Source organism: Scleropages formosus, chromosome 6 (genome assembly GCF_900964775.1).
Source record: "Scleropages formosus chromosome 6, fSclFor1.1, whole genome shotgun sequence".
Classification (NCBI taxonomy): Eukaryota; Metazoa; Chordata; class Actinopteri; order Osteoglossiformes; family Osteoglossidae; genus Scleropages; species Scleropages formosus.
In genome coordinates, this window is record NC_041811.1 from 29,577,631 (window position 1) to 29,596,634 (window position 19,004).

The 19,004-nt window shown below is 45.1% G+C and overlaps 1 protein-coding gene across 1 annotated transcript; it reads right to left on the reverse strand.

Annotated features, from left to right (window-relative positions):
* Positions 1 to 10,616: 10,616 nt before the first annotated feature.
* On the reverse strand, positions 10,617 to 15,520 carry parm1 (prostate androgen-regulated mucin-like protein 1). The gene is made up of 4 exons (XM_018751897.2): positions 15,339 to 15,520; positions 13,367 to 14,059; positions 11,732 to 11,810; positions 10,617 to 11,327 (listed from the first exon to the last, which is right to left on the reverse strand). Exons 1-4 carry the CDS (start codon positions 15,427 to 15,429, stop codon positions 11,246 to 11,248), a joined length of 945 nt encoding a protein of 314 aa, XP_018607413.2. The 5' UTR covers positions 15,430 to 15,520; the 3' UTR covers positions 10,617 to 11,245.
* Between the last annotated feature and the right edge of the window lie 3,484 nt (positions 15,521 to 19,004).

Below are 19,004 nucleotides of genomic sequence, written 5' to 3' on the forward strand. Positions count from 1 at the left end.
CTCATGAGCTTTAGCTTGATTACTGGTACCCATTTGACAAGGAAAAGCATTTTATTGCTATGGTCCACACCAGGAGTTTCCTTTACAAATGTGTGGTTCACCCAGGTATCAGTTCAACTCCATGATGACGCAAATGAATTCTGGAAGATCTGCTGACACTTTATTTTGCATTTTTTTGTTTATTTGACGCTTTCCCCCAAAGCGACTTACCGCACGTTGTTAAGCTACTCAGTTTTTTACCCATTTATACAGCTGGGTAACTTGTACCCTTGAGCAAGGTACTTACCCCAAATTGCTCCAGTAAAATTAGCGAGTTGTATAAATGGGTAAATAATTGTAACCTTAATATTGTAAGTTGCATTAGAGAAAAGTGTTGATGAAATAAATATGAGTATCATGAGGTGGGATATGAACCTACAACCTGGGAGACTCAGAGCAACAGAACTAACCACCACACTGGCAGCTGCCCCTACGGCAGGACTTACTGAAACTGTGCTACATGAGCAGCCCTACCTACCTTTTGTCTTTGTGTTCTGTTATGTCCCTGTGTATGTGTGTTTGTGTGTGTGTCACTCTCAGCTGATTCTCTTCTTTTGTTTATTAGTAATAAAACAAGAGCCAAAGCGGCTATAAAAAACTTTGGAGCTTTTTATGTGGGGTGAAGAATGCTCTTACTGTCAAGGTACACACACACACACACAGAGAGAGTCTGAAACAGTTTGTCCCGAGGCAAGCCGGAGCCAAACCCAGCAACACAGGGCGCAAGGCTGGAGGGGGAGGAGACACACCCAGGGCGGGACGACAGTCTGCAGCAAGGCACCCCAAGTGGGACTCGAACCCCAGACCTGTCACTGTTAAGGTAAATGACTCTTTAATGTACAGTGTTTCACCTTAAACGGGGGTGCGGTGGTGCAGCGGGTTGGACTGGGTCCAGCTTTCCAGTGGGTCTGGGGTTCGAGTCCTGCTTGGGGTGCCTTGCAATGGACTGGCGTCCCGTCCTGGGTGTGTCCCCTCCCCCTCCGGCCTTACGCCCTGTGTTGTCGGGTTAGGCTCCGGTTCCCCGTGACCCTGTATGGGACAAGCGGTTCAGAAAATGTGTGTGTGTGTGTGTGTGTGTGTGTGTGTTTCACCTTACAGCATTATAGTGAGACAGCTGCTGTACAGCTGTTGTATACCCAGGGTGTTCCCTCACTGGCACTGTGCCCTGTACTTCCAGGATAGGCTATGGACCACCGCGACCCTGAGGCGGACAAGCCATTATTGACGAGCGAGTGGGTGGGTGAGCAAGCTGTGAAATGTTGTGCTCACAGACCATATGAAACAGCCGTTCTGAAAACAGCAGCGTCCTCTAGTGATGATCATATTCACACAGGCAGTGGAGCTGGAATGAGAAGGTTACAGCCAGGGGTTGGATCTAATATGTTCCCCCAAAATTTAGTTTCAATAGAATTCCAAATAAAGGGACACTTGAATTATTGAACTGTTACTGACTGTAGATAGTAAAGAATGTTACTAACATCAGACAGGGTTTTGTGATCAATCTATCAACATAGGTTATATTTATTTGTTTACCTCACACATTTCTCCAAAAGGACTTACAATTATTTACCTGTTTATACAGCTGGCTAATTTTACTGGAAAAATCTAGGGTAAGTACCTCATTGAAGGGGGGATTGAACCAGCAACCTTTGGACCTTGGGGTAATACATTTACATTTATTTATTTAGCAGATGCTTTTCTCCAAAGTGACTTCCAATGAACTCTCTGTAGTGTTATCAGCCCACACACCTTATTCACCACGGTGACTTACACTGCTAGATACACTATTTACACTGGGTCACTCATCCATACATCAGTGGAACATACTTTCTCTGTTCTGCACAGCATGTCTTTGGAGTATGGGAGGAAACCAGAGCACCCAGAGGAAACTCACACATACACGAGGAGAGCATGCGAACTCCAGACAGACTAAGTGGGGATCAAACCAATGCCCTGTCGCACCACCCAGGTGCCGTGAGACAGCTGCACTACTCACTGTGCCACCATGCCACCCACTGATGTTAACCCTTTATGCTACCAGCTACTTTGTTGAACAAGAGGACTGAACAGGAGGTAGTGGAGGTGTATTGCAGTAAGGACTATAACAATCCCAGGGCTCTCACACACACACACACACACACACACACACACACACACACACACACACACACACACACACACACACACACACACACTTAAGGAGACTTTAAAGTCCCCAGTTCAACTAAGGGTCGCAGTGTTAAGAAGCCCATCCCGGATGCACAGGGTGCAAGGTTAGTAAGGGTACACCCCAGACTGGACGAGAGCCACATCTTTGCACTGTGCGAGGGAACCAGAGCACCTGTAGGAAACCATAGTCAACACAGGCAGAACCTGCAAACACCACACTGTTTGAGTCCAGCTAACTGCTGCGCTACGGTCCTGCCCTAAATGAGAACTCTGTGTGCTGAAAAGGTTTTCTTCATATATGTTTTAAGTTCTGTGCATCTTTAAACTGCCAGAGAAATGAAGGAGTCAGACAATATCCGTCTTGAAACCATGGTGAACTGATGCAACTGTGCGCCTGCATTTCACAGTTTGGCCACAAGATGGCGCTCGGGTACAGTTTTTAGCCACAGAGTCTTTGCTACAAGTATTTTGTTTTACATTTATTCATTTAGTTGATGCACACACACACACACACATTTTCAGAACCGCTTGTCCCATACAGGGACACGGGGAACCGGAGCCTACCCGGTAACACAGGGCGTAAGGCCGGAGAGGGAGGGGACACACGCAGGACGGGACGCCAGTCCATCGCAAGGCACCCCAAGCGGGACTCGAACCCCAGACCCACCTTTAGCTGATGCTTTTCTCCAAAAGCAGTTTACACTGTTAACTACAACTATTTACCCATTTATACAGCTGAGTGATTTTACTGGGGCAATTTAGGATAAGTACCTTGCTCAAGGGTATTACAAGAGTAGGTCAAGATTCAAACCCAACACCTTCAGATCCAAAGACAACAGTCTGATCCATAATGCTAAGCTGTTAACAACTGTTTGCTCATTCATAGGGCTGTTTTTTGACAGTTCTTGTTACATTATCATTCAGGAAGAAACAAAAACCAAAAAGGTGGGAATTAAAGTATAAAACATTAATTGCTTCTCAGCAGCAGCGTTCACACACTGCTGGCACCCTGCAAACTACAGCTTAATATATAATACATGTATGGCCACAAAAAGTTCCAAAGTGACTATTATCTTCATAGTTGTGGTGTGTTTTTTAATCTTTATAGACAGTTATCTGGTCATTCAATGTCAAATAATCAGTACTGTCAAACACCACATCTAGTTCCCATTGTATCAGAGGGAGCGCAAAATTATGAAGATACATACATACATACATGCATACATACTGCCTGAAGCTGCTTGTCCCAAGGAGGGCCACAGCAAGCTGGAGCCCAACTGGGCAGCACAGGGCGTGGGGCTGAAGGGGGAGGGGACACACCTAGGATAGGACACCCCAAAAGGGACTTGAACCCCAGACCCACCAGAAACCAGGCACAAGCAAAACCCACTGTGCCCCCTGATTATAAAGATATCGTTCAGATATTTTTTTTCTGAAAGTATTAATTGGTTGTACATGTATACATGTATCTATGTATCTAAGTCAGCCGTTTTCTTTTCACATATTTTTGTAACTCTATTTTAAAAACTATGGCTCATATTTTAACAAGCACTGATCCTTGACTTATAAAGGAGCAGAAGAAAAAAACAAAAGCTCTTTGTTTTGTGAGTCTCTGAACACTGTTTTAGCATTTAACTCATGACACAAATTATATCAACCCCAGTGATTTACATTTATTTATGTATCTGACGCTTTTCTCCAAAGCAACTTCCAATGAACTCTATGTAGTGTTAACTAGCCCACACCCCTTATTCACCAAGGTGACATACACTGCTAGATGCACTACTTACATTGGGTCACTCATCCATACATCAGTGAAACACACTCTCACCTGAACAGCATGTCTTGGGAGTGTAGGAGGAAACCAGAGCACCCAGAAAAAACATGCAAACTCTATACAGATTGAGCAGGGATCAAACCCACACCCTTTCACACCACACACCTTCACTGTGAGAGAGCAGCACTACTTGCTGTGCCACTCAGTGGTTTAAGAGTGTGCTGGAGACCTTTTTTTGGATCAGTGTAGTCAGAAATTGCATATTTTTGTGGTTTAAAACTGAAGGTGAAACGGCGTAACGCAAACACAGGATGGATCCCCAGGTGCAGGTGTTTCTTTTCACACAACAAAGTGTAGATTGGGTAATAGTAAGTAATAATGATATTGTTGCTGTATGGTAGCTTGAAACTCCCCCCTCCCATCCTCACTACCTTCTACAGACGGACAATAGAGATCGTCTTGACCAGCTCTCACCGTGTGGTATGGGAACGGCACAGTCTCCACCCGCAAGACCCTACAGCAAGTGGTAAGAACAGCTGAAAAGACCATCAGCGTTCCTCTTCCCACCATTGACTCCTCATACAAAAACTGCTGCAACCGCAAAGCCACCAGTATTGCGGACAGCCCGTCTCACCCCTGTCATGGACTCTTCGCTCTGTAGCCATCTGGCAGGAGGTACAGGAGCATCCGCGCCACCACCAGCAAACTCCGCAACAGTTTCTTCCCTGAGGCAGTCAGACTACTCAACACCCTGCTGCCTCCCAACGCTCACCTGGCACAGTCAAACAGGTAACCCAGCACTACACTACATTACACCACAACTGCCTACAGCTCGCAGCCATATCCACCTCCTGTCCTGTGTATTTATTTATTGTCTTGTGCTATGTTCTCTGTTGCGCCACGGTCTCCGGAGAAACGACATTTTGTTCCACTGTATACAAGCTGCAGAGGGATGACAATAAAAACAACTTGAACTTGAACTTAAATCCCCAGCTCAGCATGGTACGTCTCGTCCATCATGGCAGTTGGTCATCATCTTCAGTCGACATGGGGGTGTGTCTGTGACCGCTGGCCGACCTCCTCAGGTCTTATGTAACGAGACAATACTCAACAAGAAAAAACAGTTAGTAATTTGTAACTTAAACAAGTAAATTTAATTTGCATTGGTGTACAGGTGGGAAAAACAAACACAGCCAAGTGGAATTACATTTCGAGGTGGAATGCCTGAGTGAACATATAAGTCTTTAGTCTGGATGTGAAGACTGAGACAGACGGGGCATTTCTGACAGTAACTGGTAGACTATTCCACAGTTGAGGTGCTCTATAACTAAAGGCATGACCCCCTACTGAGGTCTTATTGATCACAGGTACTTTAAGGTAACCTGCATCCAATGGACGAAGATATCGTCCTGGGATATAAGAATCAATAATCTCACAAAGGTAACCTGGAGCAATGCCATTTACTGCCTTATAAGTCAAAAGTGGGATTTTAGAATCGACTCCAAATGTAACTGGGAGCCAATGCAATGATTTAAGTACCGGTGTTATATGGTCCAACTTCCTAGTTCTAGTGACAATTCTCGCAGCTGCATTTTGTACCCACTCTAGCCTGGATACAACCCGATAATAAAGCATTACTGTAATCCAGCCTGCTTGAAACAAAAGCATGAACCAGTTTCTCAGCATCCTGTCTACATAGGAATCGCTGTAATTTAGCTGTTTCTTAACTGAAGGAAGTACGACTTAGTCAAAGCATTTATATAAAATACAAATGTTAGCTTTCCATCCAACAGGACACCCAAATCCTTGACACAATCCGTATGCTTGAAACTAATACCGTTTGTTGTAAAGATTGGTGTGATTGTGTCGAGAGCTTTGGCATCACCACCCACCACAAGAACCTCTGTCTTACTGGCATTTAGAGGTAAAAAATTTTTACTCATCCAGAATTTTATACTGGTAAAACAATTAGCTAAAGACACCTCATGTGATGGATCATCAGGCTTAAACGATACATATGGCTGTGTGTCATCAGCATACGAATGGAAATTCACATTATGTTTGCAAATAACGTCACCCAATGGTAACATATAGAGTGAGAACAGTAATGGACCCAACACAGAGCCCTGAGGCACGCCATACTGAACCATAGTTGAGACGGAGGGGGTGCAGTCATCAGATTTCAGTACAAATTGTTCACGGTTAGCTAAATACGAATAAATGCTGATGGAAACGAGATGAAGAACAAAACGTGGCAGGAGAAGCATAGCTATATACAGCATAAGAGAGCAATGTCCTTCCAGGCACTTTGCCTTGGGTTCGCTAACCAGCCACATGGTGCCACAACAATCATTTTCAGGTTATGTCCTTTTTTATCTTGTTCCTCTGTTAAGGAATTGGCTGATGGTGCAACATGGCTCTTGCCTGATTTTCCTGATAATTTAACATTTATTCATTTAGGAGATGATTTTCTCCAATGCAATGAGCATTTCTGAGAACAATACCAACAATATCAACAGAAGGAGAGATCTGGATGCAGAAACGTGATTTTTGAGTACAGTCTATTTCCCACATACCGCAGTATAAACCAGTTTACATTACACAGATAGTTGCATATAGAGATTTTTTTATTGAACAATATAGTATACATTTATGGAGCACATAGGAAATCAGGGGAAAAGTGAGTTAGAAACACATGTGTTTTGAGACCCTGTTGAAATGTTGATTCAGCAGTTCTGAGTGAGAGGGGAAGGTCATTCCATCACATCAGAGCCAGACAAGAAAACCCTTGTGCTTCTGGATCTTTTGTGTGTGGGACCACCAAGCAGGCAGAGGCGGAGGAGCGTAGCAATCTGGTTTGCTCTGTAGTGAGCGATGAGTTCTTGTAGATATCTGGGAGCAGTTCCACTGACACTTTTGTAGGCCATAGCCTGAGTCCTGAATTTGATGCGGGCAGCTACAGGAACCAGATGGAGAGAGATAAGGAGGGGGATACATGGGAACACTTCAACGCGTCATATTAGATTTGAATAACAAAATTGAACTGAATGTAAACTGCACACATACATCCACCAGTTCAAGTGCAAACAATGACTCACAATATAAGGACCGAATGTTGCTACACTCACATCTTCTCATTAAGCTGATGCGTTTCTCCAAAGCAACTTACCATGTTAAGCTACCTACAGTTATTTACCCATTTATATAGCTCGGTAACTTGGCGAGAAAAATTTAGAGTAAGGACCTTTCTCACAGGTACTACAGTTGGAGGTGGGATTTGATCCTGCACCATTCAGAGTCAGATGTTGCACTATCAGCTGTCTGATGCATATTGAGCACTTGTCTTTTCCAGGATTGCAGTGGTGGAGCACTTATCCCAGAAACTCTAGGTGTTAGGCTAGGAGGGGTACATCCTGGACGGGATGCCAGTCCATCACGGAGCAGCCGCAGACACAATCGCAGATTCAAACCCACCCCTGAATGCACAGCCCAACTTACATTTATAAAGCTCTCTTCACAGCAGAGTGACGGCGAACAGCGAAGAGTCGGGCACAGAATGGAAGAAGGTAAAACAAATTTTAATATATGTTCCACATGAGGTTCAAAACAAAGAAAATGTGTTCTTCTTGGACCCACATGCAGCCTTAATAACTGTAAATATCCACATTCCTGCGCATACCTTGACTGACTGCGGTCTGCCTGGGTCAGTTTGGAATAAAGACTGAACACCACCCTTATCTGGGGTGTAGACTGTGTGTCCACTCTGCGTACTTGAAGAATCCCAAAAAAATTCTCGGAAGGAAACCGTGTCATAGCCTGCTTTGCTTTTGTTTATTATTTTATTGCAGTATTTCCTGAGCGAAGGTCAAGCTGAGATTCGAAGGCGAAGAGGGTGTGATCGTTGTTGACAGGCTAATCATTATCATGACAAATAACAGCAGGCCATGGAACCCCTTGCCAAAAGCAACTATGGACCACTGTGTCCTTTTCGCTGCCGTGTATTTATGTGTGACACTTAGCCACAAAGTATGTTATTAGGACTGGGAAACACAATTAACTACGTTCCTAAATACAAAGTGTGCACCATTTAATAGGGATGGGGATTTATGTGGCTTGCAGCTGTCATACGCACAGCTTGGGCAACGTGTCAGGCCAAGCTGTTCATGAACGCTAGTTTGTTCGGCCCCAAAAAAAAAGAGAAGAACAAAAAAAAAAAAAACTAAGACAATGGCGCCCTTGTCAGGCAGCTTTAAAAACCTCCACAGATGTGGCGTCTCAGAGCCAAGCAGTAGCTGGATCACTGCAAAAAAAAAAAAAAAAGACAGCGCTTGTACAGCAGGCGCTGGGAAGGGACCTGGGAGATGAGATGTTGCACTAGGGGATACAGCATCAGTCACACGTGTTCTTGCATCGCAAATAATTTTTTGTAGTCGTGCCGCACACAGTATTTCTTTTTAAAATCTTATAACTGATGGGTTTTCATTGAAAAAAAATTATCCCGGGCGATGCCGGTTCTCAGAGCGTTCGCTTTTGTCTCTTTTCACTGTTGACATATCCTGGAAAGTCAGCTGGAATTTTCCCACCATCCGCAGCACTGGGTCAGGAGCACATGAGGTACAGGTGCTGTGTGCGTTGCAACAGGTCAACACTCGTGACACGGGCCTTCAAAAAGAACATAATAAACGGTATAATAAACGGCTGAGCCGAGACGGAGCTCGTCTTTCTTTTCCAGAGAAACTGAACGAAGAAATTCCAACGCCACTAAATTACTGAGTGCCTGAGTCATAATAACCAGAGTCGTACACAACCGTTTTGCGCGACAAGACCATACGCTCATCAACGCGGGGCTTGGCGCATTTACAGGCCTTATCATCTGGTATACAGCCCGTAGCCCGGCTGATAACAGGGTTGCGGACCAGAGGCGGAGCTGCACCGTGGATCTGAAACCCAAGCGTGTGGAACCGAAACCCATTCACCTACCCCCAAGTGAAGCAGACATATAGGCCTGAAGACACGGGGGAAGCAACGGTTTTTACAGTTCATCGCGGAGTTATTCGAACGGCATCCCCTCCGCTGTACGGAGGCAACATCAGAGCATTTATCACACTGGAAATTTCATACAGAGATAAGGCTTCGGGGCAGAGGCCACAAGGGCGGCGTGAGAGGAAAAACGGTTTGAGTCGTTAATCTTGAGTCGCGGGCTGACTTTCGTTTTCTTCTTCGAGCTGCGAGAGCGAAACTCTCGCTTGTCTCGTTGCGGACCGGTAGGACGCCACGACGCAAATGTGCACCGTTTCCCAGAAATCTCTTACAGTACACATACTGTATGTTCCTGGAAGAAGCTTTGCTGCAAAACGACATTCTGCTCAGAGTAAATGAAAGTGCATCTCGCAACCGACAATGGGCGTGGACACGGGTGCACGCATGCACACGCACACGCACACACACACACACGTACATGCAATTTCTGAAGCGCAGCTTGTTTGTTCAGTACCGCTGTTGTGACAACACCCATATTCCAGTAACCACCTGCAAAAATGACTAATGAATAGGAACATAGGTAAATGGAGACGACCCTAGAAAGGTTTCAGGAGCTCAGGATGGAAATGAGACAAAAAGGGGTTCATTTTAAGACCAAGCGTTCATGAAGACATCACTGGAAAGCCCTGATTCCTTAAATGTTTATCCTATTCACTGTGGGTCCATAATAATAATAATAATAATAATAAGATGAAGAAGAAGAAGAAGAAGAAAGATCAGTCTCATTTCTCTTACTTGGAATGCTGAAAAATAAAAGTTCTCAAAGACAATGGATAATGCCAAGCAGTGCTGCCATCCAGTAATGTTTCTGAGAGCAAGCGCACAGTGTGACTACAGGCCTCTGGGGGAAGTCATTCTGGGACACTTTTTAGCCTTGGGACATTGGGCCTGAGCCAGTGGAAAGTTCTCTGATGTCACCATCAGCATTTCAGATAGCACTGTTCTACTGGAAATACCAACTGGCCCTTTGCTGGTCCTCTGCGTACCGGACAGCAGACGCCGGCCTCAAACTCGACGGTTGCGGTTCATTCACGAGACCATGAAAACAGTTCACCGAAAACGTGCATTTTTAATATTTGTTTTCAGCATCGTTCAACAAAAATAAAAGCATTCACAATCTCCTTCCAATCCAGACTTCGATCACAGGAATAAAAGAGAAACACTTTCCGAAAGCGAACACGCAACAGGAGCGTCTGCCTGGGTTCCTCGTACCCGTGCGCAGTGTTACAGGGCTTCACAAGAGGGTGTTCAAACCAGTGACCGCAGCATCCTGCCCGATTGTGAAACTGTTTCTCGCGGCAGAGCAGGAAGAAGACATTAAAACTGGATGTCGGTAGCGAGAGCGCGCGCAGCCAACGAACTGACGCTACGAATAACTGCGGCTCATCAAAACAAGGTCGACTTTAGTGTCGCTGCGGAACGTTCCAGAAAACACACTCGCAGAAAAAAAACAGGACGAGCTTCTAAGTGCTATGAAACTAGTAGGCGATTCCGAATATTGTTATTCAGTTTTTTGTTCGGTTCTTTTTTTTTTTTTTGCATAGAAAATGCTTCCAAGCAGATTAATGCCGCAAATTTACACACTCGTGCGACAACGTCCAACCGACGTGTGCCAGCAATACGTAGGTTGTGCGTCTGCTCCGCTCGCTCCTTCGCCACGACGAGAGCGAAAGCAGTGAGACGGACTGGAGTATTTAACGGGGGATCGTGGCTTTACTGAAGCTAGGGCCTGCGCAGCGGTCTCCCGGTGCCGTTCCCAGACGAGCGCCTGCACTTTTACCCCCGTTCGAATCCTGCGTCGTGCGTCACGATTCCTGAACGAAAGGACCCGTCGGAGCTACGCTCCGCACCTTGCGCACGCTCATCCGGGAGGAGCGTTTGTGTTCCGCTCCAGTAAAACCAGCGAAACCCTTCAAGCTGGCACTTAAATAAAATCAGGAAAACCCTTCGCTTTGTGCACGTTTTAAAGAGACTACCAGCGTGGTCACCGAGGAGGACAAGATTCACAGTCGTACTCAATGAATTGAGACGATTCAACTAAAACACACAGTAGCAAATTATTTCTTTTTATCAACTGCTGTACAAAGCAACCAGAATTCGGGTGTTTCGGAGACGACTTGCTTGCATGCCCGCGGCACCCGACCTTACAAAATACTGCCTCTGCATCACGGCGATAAGGATGTGAGCGCTCGGGCCGGATCAGTCCCCAGGCGTCGGGCCTTAGTGCTCATAAAGAGGGTTGTGGAAATTCTCGACGGCGCCGTAGTCGGTGTCATCTAGGAGGCGGCCGTATGACGTTTGCCTGCAGACACAAATACGTACGTCATCCAGGCGGTTGGTGAGCAACGGAGTTTGACACACGTTTCGGTGCAAACACACACACACACATTTTCAGAACCGCTTGTCCCTTACGGGGTCATGGGGAACCGGAGCCTACCCGGCAACACAGGGCGTAAGGCCAGAGGGGGAAGGGGACACACCCAGGACGGGACGCCAGTCCGCCACAAGGCACCCCAAGTGGGACTCGAACCCCAGACCCACCGGAGAGCAGGACTGCGGTCCAACCCACTGCGCCACCGCACCCCCTTTCGGTGCAAACACTGTTTTCCTAAGCAGACGGCCACGGTTGACACATTCCGGTCACAAAGGCTGCCTTGAACACTTGCAGCCGGGATCAGCCTTCGGAGGAAACCCAAAGTCACCCACCTCATCTTCAGGTAGTAGGCTCCTCCAAATACCAGGATTACGAGGATGATGACGACGATGATGATGCCGGTGACGGAGCCTGTGGGGGGAGAGAGTTAATAATCCATCGTATCATTATGTGGAAGTCAAATAGCAGGAATTTATTACACCGTTAGAGCCTTGAGCTGATAGTTGTGTGTTCTTATCGCACTTTAGCCGTACCTGGGTTACCTGTTTGTGTACTGGGCAGTCACACCAAAGCAAAATGCTGGAACATCATAAATCATGAACTTTCTCTCTGTGCTGAGGACCACTATTGTCCAGTATGAATACTTTACTTTTACTTTTTTTTCGTGGAATACCCACTGTTTTCACTGTGGGGGGCTGGGAAGGAATACTTTACTGATTAATCTATTGTCAGCTGACCTGCGGTTGTACTTAACCGGTTTAAAAATTGAGAGAACTGGATGTTAAATTAAAAAATGGTTAAAAAATACACTGATTGTTTATTAATCTACTAACATATAGGGCAAAGGTTGAACAGCAGCAAGAGTGTAAACAGCACACACACATTGTCTGAAACCACTCGTCCCATACGGGGTCGCGGGGAGCCAGAGCCTAAGCCGGCAACACAGGGCGCAAGGCCGGAGGAGGAGGGGACACACCCAGGATGGGACGCCAGTCCATCGCAAGGCACCCCAAGCGGGACTTAAACCCCAGACCCACCGGAGAGCAGGACCCGGTCCAACCCACTGCACCACCGCTCCCCCGCGCCCTGCACATGTAAACAGCAACAGAATTTTATTATTCTGTTTATGAATAATAACAAGTGAATATGTGTCGATGTCTGTCTCTTTAACTCAGTCTGAACTGGGCATTTATGCCCTATTGTAAACAAGTGTTTCCTTTTAGTTAGAGCACTGTTCCGAGCGTAATTTACAAAAAAAAATTCCTTTTTAGGCACAAAACTAAATACACTCTTCGGAATTCATATTACTTCACATAAACATCGGGAAGCGACACTAGTAATGTAGTGCAGAAAGGCTGAGAATAGAACTGTGGTTACCACTTGACCTCTTTATGGTGCGCCCTTTACCCCGATGAAGCAAGTAATTCCCAGAAGTAGTTCAACAACTGCGTCACACGAGGAAAAAAGCACCACTTCGCTTTCAAGGGTGGTGTGCAAGTTAAGGCAACTTATTAGGAAAATAAGTGAATGAAGAACGAAGGGTGAAGAAAGGGTAAAAGAAAATAGAAAAATGCCCTATAAATGTGTCTCATCCATATCTCACCGAAAGCCGGAGAAAGATGACACACAATAAATGGCAGAAATGTCATGCACAGCCCATCGCAGAGTGCATCTTTGAGCAATACCTTAGGGTCACAGGTCAGATGTAAACCTTGATGTCTACTGAGAAGACCATTAAAGTGTGGCAAGATACATTCGATCTCACAACTCACTGGGGTTTGTGCCAGCAGTCTGAAACACAACTGTCACAGCCTTAGAAAGAAAGTCAGAGATACATGTAGCATCAATGGGGAAAGTAGAAAAGAGACACGATGTGCCTCTCTGGCCTGCCGTTGGGTTATGATGCGATGCTAGATGTCAGATGACTTTATGGGTGAACCGTGGAAATGGCTTTGAGTGACAGGTACCTGAGCTGAGCGGTTGAGGCCGATGCTGCTCATCAGTTGGGACGGACAAGGTCTGCGTCTTGTTCAGCGTTGTCTCAAGGGGAAGTGCAGGAGTCGTGGCCCTTGAGCTCAAGGATCCTGTGGTCATCTTCATACTTGTACCAGGCGCCACAGCGGTTGCTGCAGTAGAGGATGATGGAGTGGAATTTGTTGCAGAGCTGGAATTCTCAGCTGAAGTGATGGAAGGGTTGGACACGCTGGTAGACTTCAAGGAGGTACTAGACACTGCAGACATGGTTATTGTACTCGAGAGCGGAGTCATGGCTGTTGAGTTGTCCGTGAACAAAGCTGCCGATGAATTTGTTACTGGGGTTTCGGTAGAGTTTGCGGTCGTTGCCGCCGAGGAGTTAGCGAACGGCGTAAAGTTTGTAGATGTTGCTGCCGAAGAACTCGAGGATGAATTAGTGGATGTGATTTCTGCTGGATCTGTGGATGTAGTTACTGTAGAATTTGTGGAAGTCACTGCTGATGAGTTTGTGGATGTGGATCCTGACGCATCAGGTGCTGTGGTCACCGTGTCATTGCTGGTGGCGACGCCCTCGGAAAATGTCTGAACAAAGGTCGAGAAATTCATTGTTGTCATCTGGGTCGTTGCTTGCGTGGATGGCTGAACTGAACTCGACGAGTCCGAATTTGCGCCATCGAACAGGACTCCTGCAGGAGTAAAAGGAGGCAATTATTTTAAAATCCTGTCATTGAAAAAAAAGTTCTCATTTTAAGGATACTGTGTTGAATGTTCTCTTCCTGTCACAGTATAACAAACTGGGTCTGGTTTTGTTACAACTTTGTAACATTTATTCATCTAACTCACACATTCCTCCATAGTGACTTACAGTGTTAAGGTTACAGTTATTAGAGTTATATCTTAGAAGACACAGTGGCACAACAGGTTTAGCCTGGTCCTGCTTTCTGGTGGGTCAGAGGTTCAAGGGGTGCTTAGGGTGCTTTGTGACAGACTGGTGTCCTGTTCCGGGTGCGTCCCCTCCCCCTCCAACCTTGCACCCTGTGTTGCCAGGTTAGGATGTGGTTTGCCGTGACCCTGCTTGGGACAAGCTGTTTTGGAGTGTGTGTAATTCAGGCAAGTACCTTGGGTGCTACAGCTAGAGGTGGGGCTCAAACCTACAACCTTCAGTGCCAAAGCCAGTGACACCAAGAACTACCCTACCAGCTGTCCCGCTGATAATTTTCTTGATATTTGAAGAAGTATGAGAGGAACAGCAGGTAACACATGTGGCTAAGGAACCAGACTGATCAGGAGAACGTTACATTACAAGTTCAAATCCTGGGAATGGAACTACTATTGCACCCTACAGAAGGTACCCAACCTGAAGTTTCGATATTCACACTGGTAAATAGATTGTTTTAACAGCGGACTGGCATCCTGTGTCTGGCGAGTAGCGTGACTGGCGGAGCGGACTTTCATTTCAAGTTTGTGAGGTCGGAGCTGAAAGATGAGAAGGTGCGCGCGTGGCGCCGCGATGACTCAGTCCCGGGTTCGATTTGAAACTGTCAAATGTCATCTTTCCCGTGTTTTCAACAGCGCGGACAATAAAAGAGTAAAAGCCTGTGACAGGAAGCCCAAGAAACCCGTTATGTGAAAAATGTTCCTATTTAAAATAGTATTTAGCCTCAGGATAGATAGAGTAAAAGTTTATTCTGTTGACTGTGAATGTCATCCTTCTTCTATCTTTATTACCGGGGTAAACTACCGTAAAGTGCTGCGTATCATAATTGATGTGGTCTAAACATGCCGAATAAATAGGATAATGGTCATTTCGCTGACATATATGATATAATTATAAATTACAAGCGATCATGGATGATCGGCTCGACACTCTCTGATCGAACTGCGCCAACTTCTTAGCGAATGGATGGGAAGGGAAGTTCCGCTCACACGACTTAAGTTTCTCTCCAAGTCAGTTTGTCAACGTACCTGTTAACAACAGACCGAGCGCCGCACGCAGGACCGCCCGGCCGCGGCTCATCTTGCTTCGCGCTGCTTTCTGTGGCACCGCTTGTCCCATCTGGCTCGCTGTAAACAGACTCCTCACGAGCTCTACCCGTCCGCGCCTGCTGTGGCCGCTCTCAGGACCTCAGAGGTCCGATGGTTCGCTGTAGAGAACAATGAAACCCCCGAGCCCCGCCCCTTCCCCGCCCCGCAGCATTGGCCACACCCCTTAATTCATTATTCATGACCTCACATTCAACCGCTCCTAAACTGGGAAGACCTGTTTAGAAGCGCGGCGACTGAGCGTTTTGCTCTAATTTTTTTTTTTTTTTTTAATTTTCATTTAGAAAGTGTCATCAGTATTGCAATCGCCATTTATTTAATGATTTTTAAAAAAAAAAAAAATTAATTTAAATTTAAAATCTTAAAAACGTGCTTCCTGTAGTGGCCCTGCGCAAACATAATGAATGACAATGGCAGACGGGCACACGCGAGCTCCCTCCTTCCTCGAAAGTGTGTGACCCCCCCGCCCACACACACACCGTGCTGAAGACTGGCAGTCCTTTGCTGTACAATCATGTACATGTTTGTATAGTGCTGTACGATAAAAATGGACACAATGCCAATGTTAAAATCTAAAAAAGGCCACGCAATGTTCTTCACTTTTACCGCATTTCCTGCATTACCGCGTGGAGACAGCAGGGAGCGCAGTGATTTTTGCAACTCACCACATTGAATTATTAAACCTGACACCATTCTTCTAACGTGTACCAATCCATCCATCCCACCTGTCAAAAATGCAATATGTAAAGTCTTTTGCTTTATTCTAATCAGTTCCAAAAGCACCATCACCTCCTCTCAGTCCAAGTGTCTTGTTAGTGTGCAATTAACTGGTTTAAAAAAGCATTTTGTCCATGCTTGCATCCATTCACAATGCCATACTAAAGAATATTTCATTTTAAAAATACTCAGTTTATACGGTAGCGACCCATACTCATACCTCATGCTGTACAATAAATCAGTGATGTATATGCTGTGGGAGACTCTTCATGTTTTTCATCAAAAGTTCCTCAATAAAACTGTCAGAATGCATTTATGGATACCATGACTAATATAGGAGAAAAGACAAGCATCTATGATTTCATTCTTCTCCAGACGGTGTAGGGTTTCATACCATAAACGTGCACAGTATTTGGCAGCTGCTGGCCACTTTCAGCTTTCTTTGTTATCTGCATAATCAAAAGCTTAATAATATAGCACATATTTCTCGGGGTGGTGGTGGTGCAGTAGCACAGTGGGTTTGCGGGGGCCTGCACTGCAGCAGGTCTGTGGTTCAAGTCCTGCTTGGGGGGCCCTCCAATGAACTGATGTTCCATTTAGGGTGTGTCCCCTGTGCTACTGGGCTAGGCTCCAGCTCACCATGACCCCACTAAGGCCAAACAGTTGTAGACACTGTGTGTGTACATATTGCTCTTGATTTATTTACAGTTTAGGTTCTGTAAAAGTCTGAAAGCAACATTAAAATTAAGTTTAAATACTTTTATATTAACATTTTATTAACTTAAATACATTTGAAGTAAAACTAATGTAAAACAGCTGACAAATTTATTTGTCACTTTTCTCCAAAACAACTCACACTTATTTGCCCCTTGATGTATATAGGTGGGCATTTTTGCTGTAGCAATTTAGGGTAAGTACCTTGTTCAAGGGTACTACAGCTGGAGGGGGGAACTGAACATGTAATCTTTGGATCTAAAGGCAGCAGCTCTAGTACTGTACTATAGTATACCAGTAGTATGATTTCTCCCAACCTTCCCAAATCATAATGCAGGTTGTTAATCCTTTTTTCTCATAAATATACGCAGCGCTTTTCATCTTGCTATCAATCCTCAAAACTTACAAACATTTGAGAGGAGCTATGAACACTGTGTGTGAAAGGAAGCTGAATGCAGTTGGTTAAACACTTCTCTGAGCTTTTTTAACTGCCAACCATCGATTAAGCGTGGAAGAACAGGTAATTTTCACCCTGCAAAATACAGAAATTTTGGAAAAGATGGAAGAGTAAAACAATAAATAATATGGAAGATGACATGCCTTCAGAAGTGCGTAACTTCATCGCTACACAAAGAACCAGAATTTTGGTTTCACTGGTAATTGCATTGTGTCCACGTGACCACCGGAGGGCGCTATCGCTCCGCAAGTCAAACCTCCAGTCAGGACATCAAATTTTTTCATAAACTAAAATACATATATATGAAAGACTTGGATCTAAAATGTTGCAGTACTTGTTACAATCAATTTAGTAACGCACAGTTATTTTTTTATGAATGTAAGTCTAAACAGGTTTCTATGTTCTCTTCATGCATTCATTGATATCTAGGCTTCACATACTGTATGTTCAGAATAAAATGACAAAATATCACTCAGGTATGAGCACAATGCAAACTCAAAAAGTTCAAGACAGCTCCCCACATAGTCTTGTCATTATAAATTCCTTACACTTTTAAGCAGCATGTAAACCTAAAATCAGTATACACACCATAAACTGAGGGACACTAGGACATTTTTACACTGGCAAAAAAAAAAAGAAGTATGTAGAAAAACAGGTCAAAAGATTATTTTCGTAACATTTCACAGACTGGATATGACAGATCTCTCTGTATGGCTCTTTCGTCTTCTCTCTCTCCATCTGTGTGTGTTTATGACCGCATGCATTCTTGCACGCCTAAATACACACATACTTCCAGTCTTTGAGACCTTTTTGGCACCCGTGGGAGCAGATCATAGTTTCAGGTCTTTAAGCTATGAGCTGGCAAAGGTGTGTCACTCTTCAGCCATGCATGTCATTCTACAAGAAATACAGGTTGAGCATGCATACCATGTGAAAAGTCAGCAAAACAACACCATCTAAAATGCACTTACACAACTCAGAAATTATTATTTTAATTTTTTTTTTTCTGCGCTTGGTGGGTGCCAATATTTCATCAAAAGATATGGCCCCCGTGAAATTAAAGAAATGGGGGAAAGAATGCTTTACCAAGTGTTGTTGGTAAATGGCGCAGTCGCTGCCCAGCAGCCTGATGGACAGGGCAGATGTACTGCAGATGGTCACAAATTATATTTTCAATTTTAGTACTGGAAGAGGGACAGTGGAAAACACAAAACTGGCAGGGTTAGGGGTGGATGAAGGAGAAGTCACTGGAAAGCTCCGCAACGTGGGCACCCGAACAAACATTATAAAGCTTTAACTGTTCTTAGTTCCTACTTTTTTAATCTCTAATGAACCATTTAATTATGCAGTTTACTACATTACCTTCTCTGACCTAGTAGCTGCTGCGTTATAGTGATGCCTCCTTTAGTTGTTAGACTGTCATAGTAGACTACTATCTACACCAACATGTATCACAAATATTGTTTCTGCAATATGCTGGACATATTTAAAATTTAGGGGGGTGCGGTGGCGCAGTGGGTTGGACCACAGTCCTGCTGTCCGGTAGGTCTGGGGTTCAAGTCCCGCTTGGGGTGCCTTGCGACGGACTGGCGTCCCGTCCTGGGTGTGTTCCCTCCCCCTCTGGCCTTACGCCCCTGTGTTCCCGGGTAGGCTCCGGTTCCCCGTGACCCTGTATGGGACAAGCGGTTCTGAAAATGTGT

What these genes read in the sequence shown, in the direction of transcription:
- parm1 (XM_018751897.2), bottom strand. Translation starts at nt 15,429, where the DNA reads ATGGGACAAGCGGTGCCACAGAAAGCAGCGCGAAGCAAGATGAGCCGC. An exon ending in GCCTCAACCGCTCAGCTCAG is followed by an intron (nt 11,811 to 13,366) that starts GTACCTGTCACT and finishes CTCCCCCCACAG; the next exon opens with GCTCCGTCACCGGCATCATC. An exon ending in GCCTACTACCTGAAGATGAG is followed by an intron (nt 11,328 to 11,731) that starts GTGGGTGACTTT and finishes TTGTGTCTGCAG; the next exon opens with GCAAACGTCATACGGCCGCC.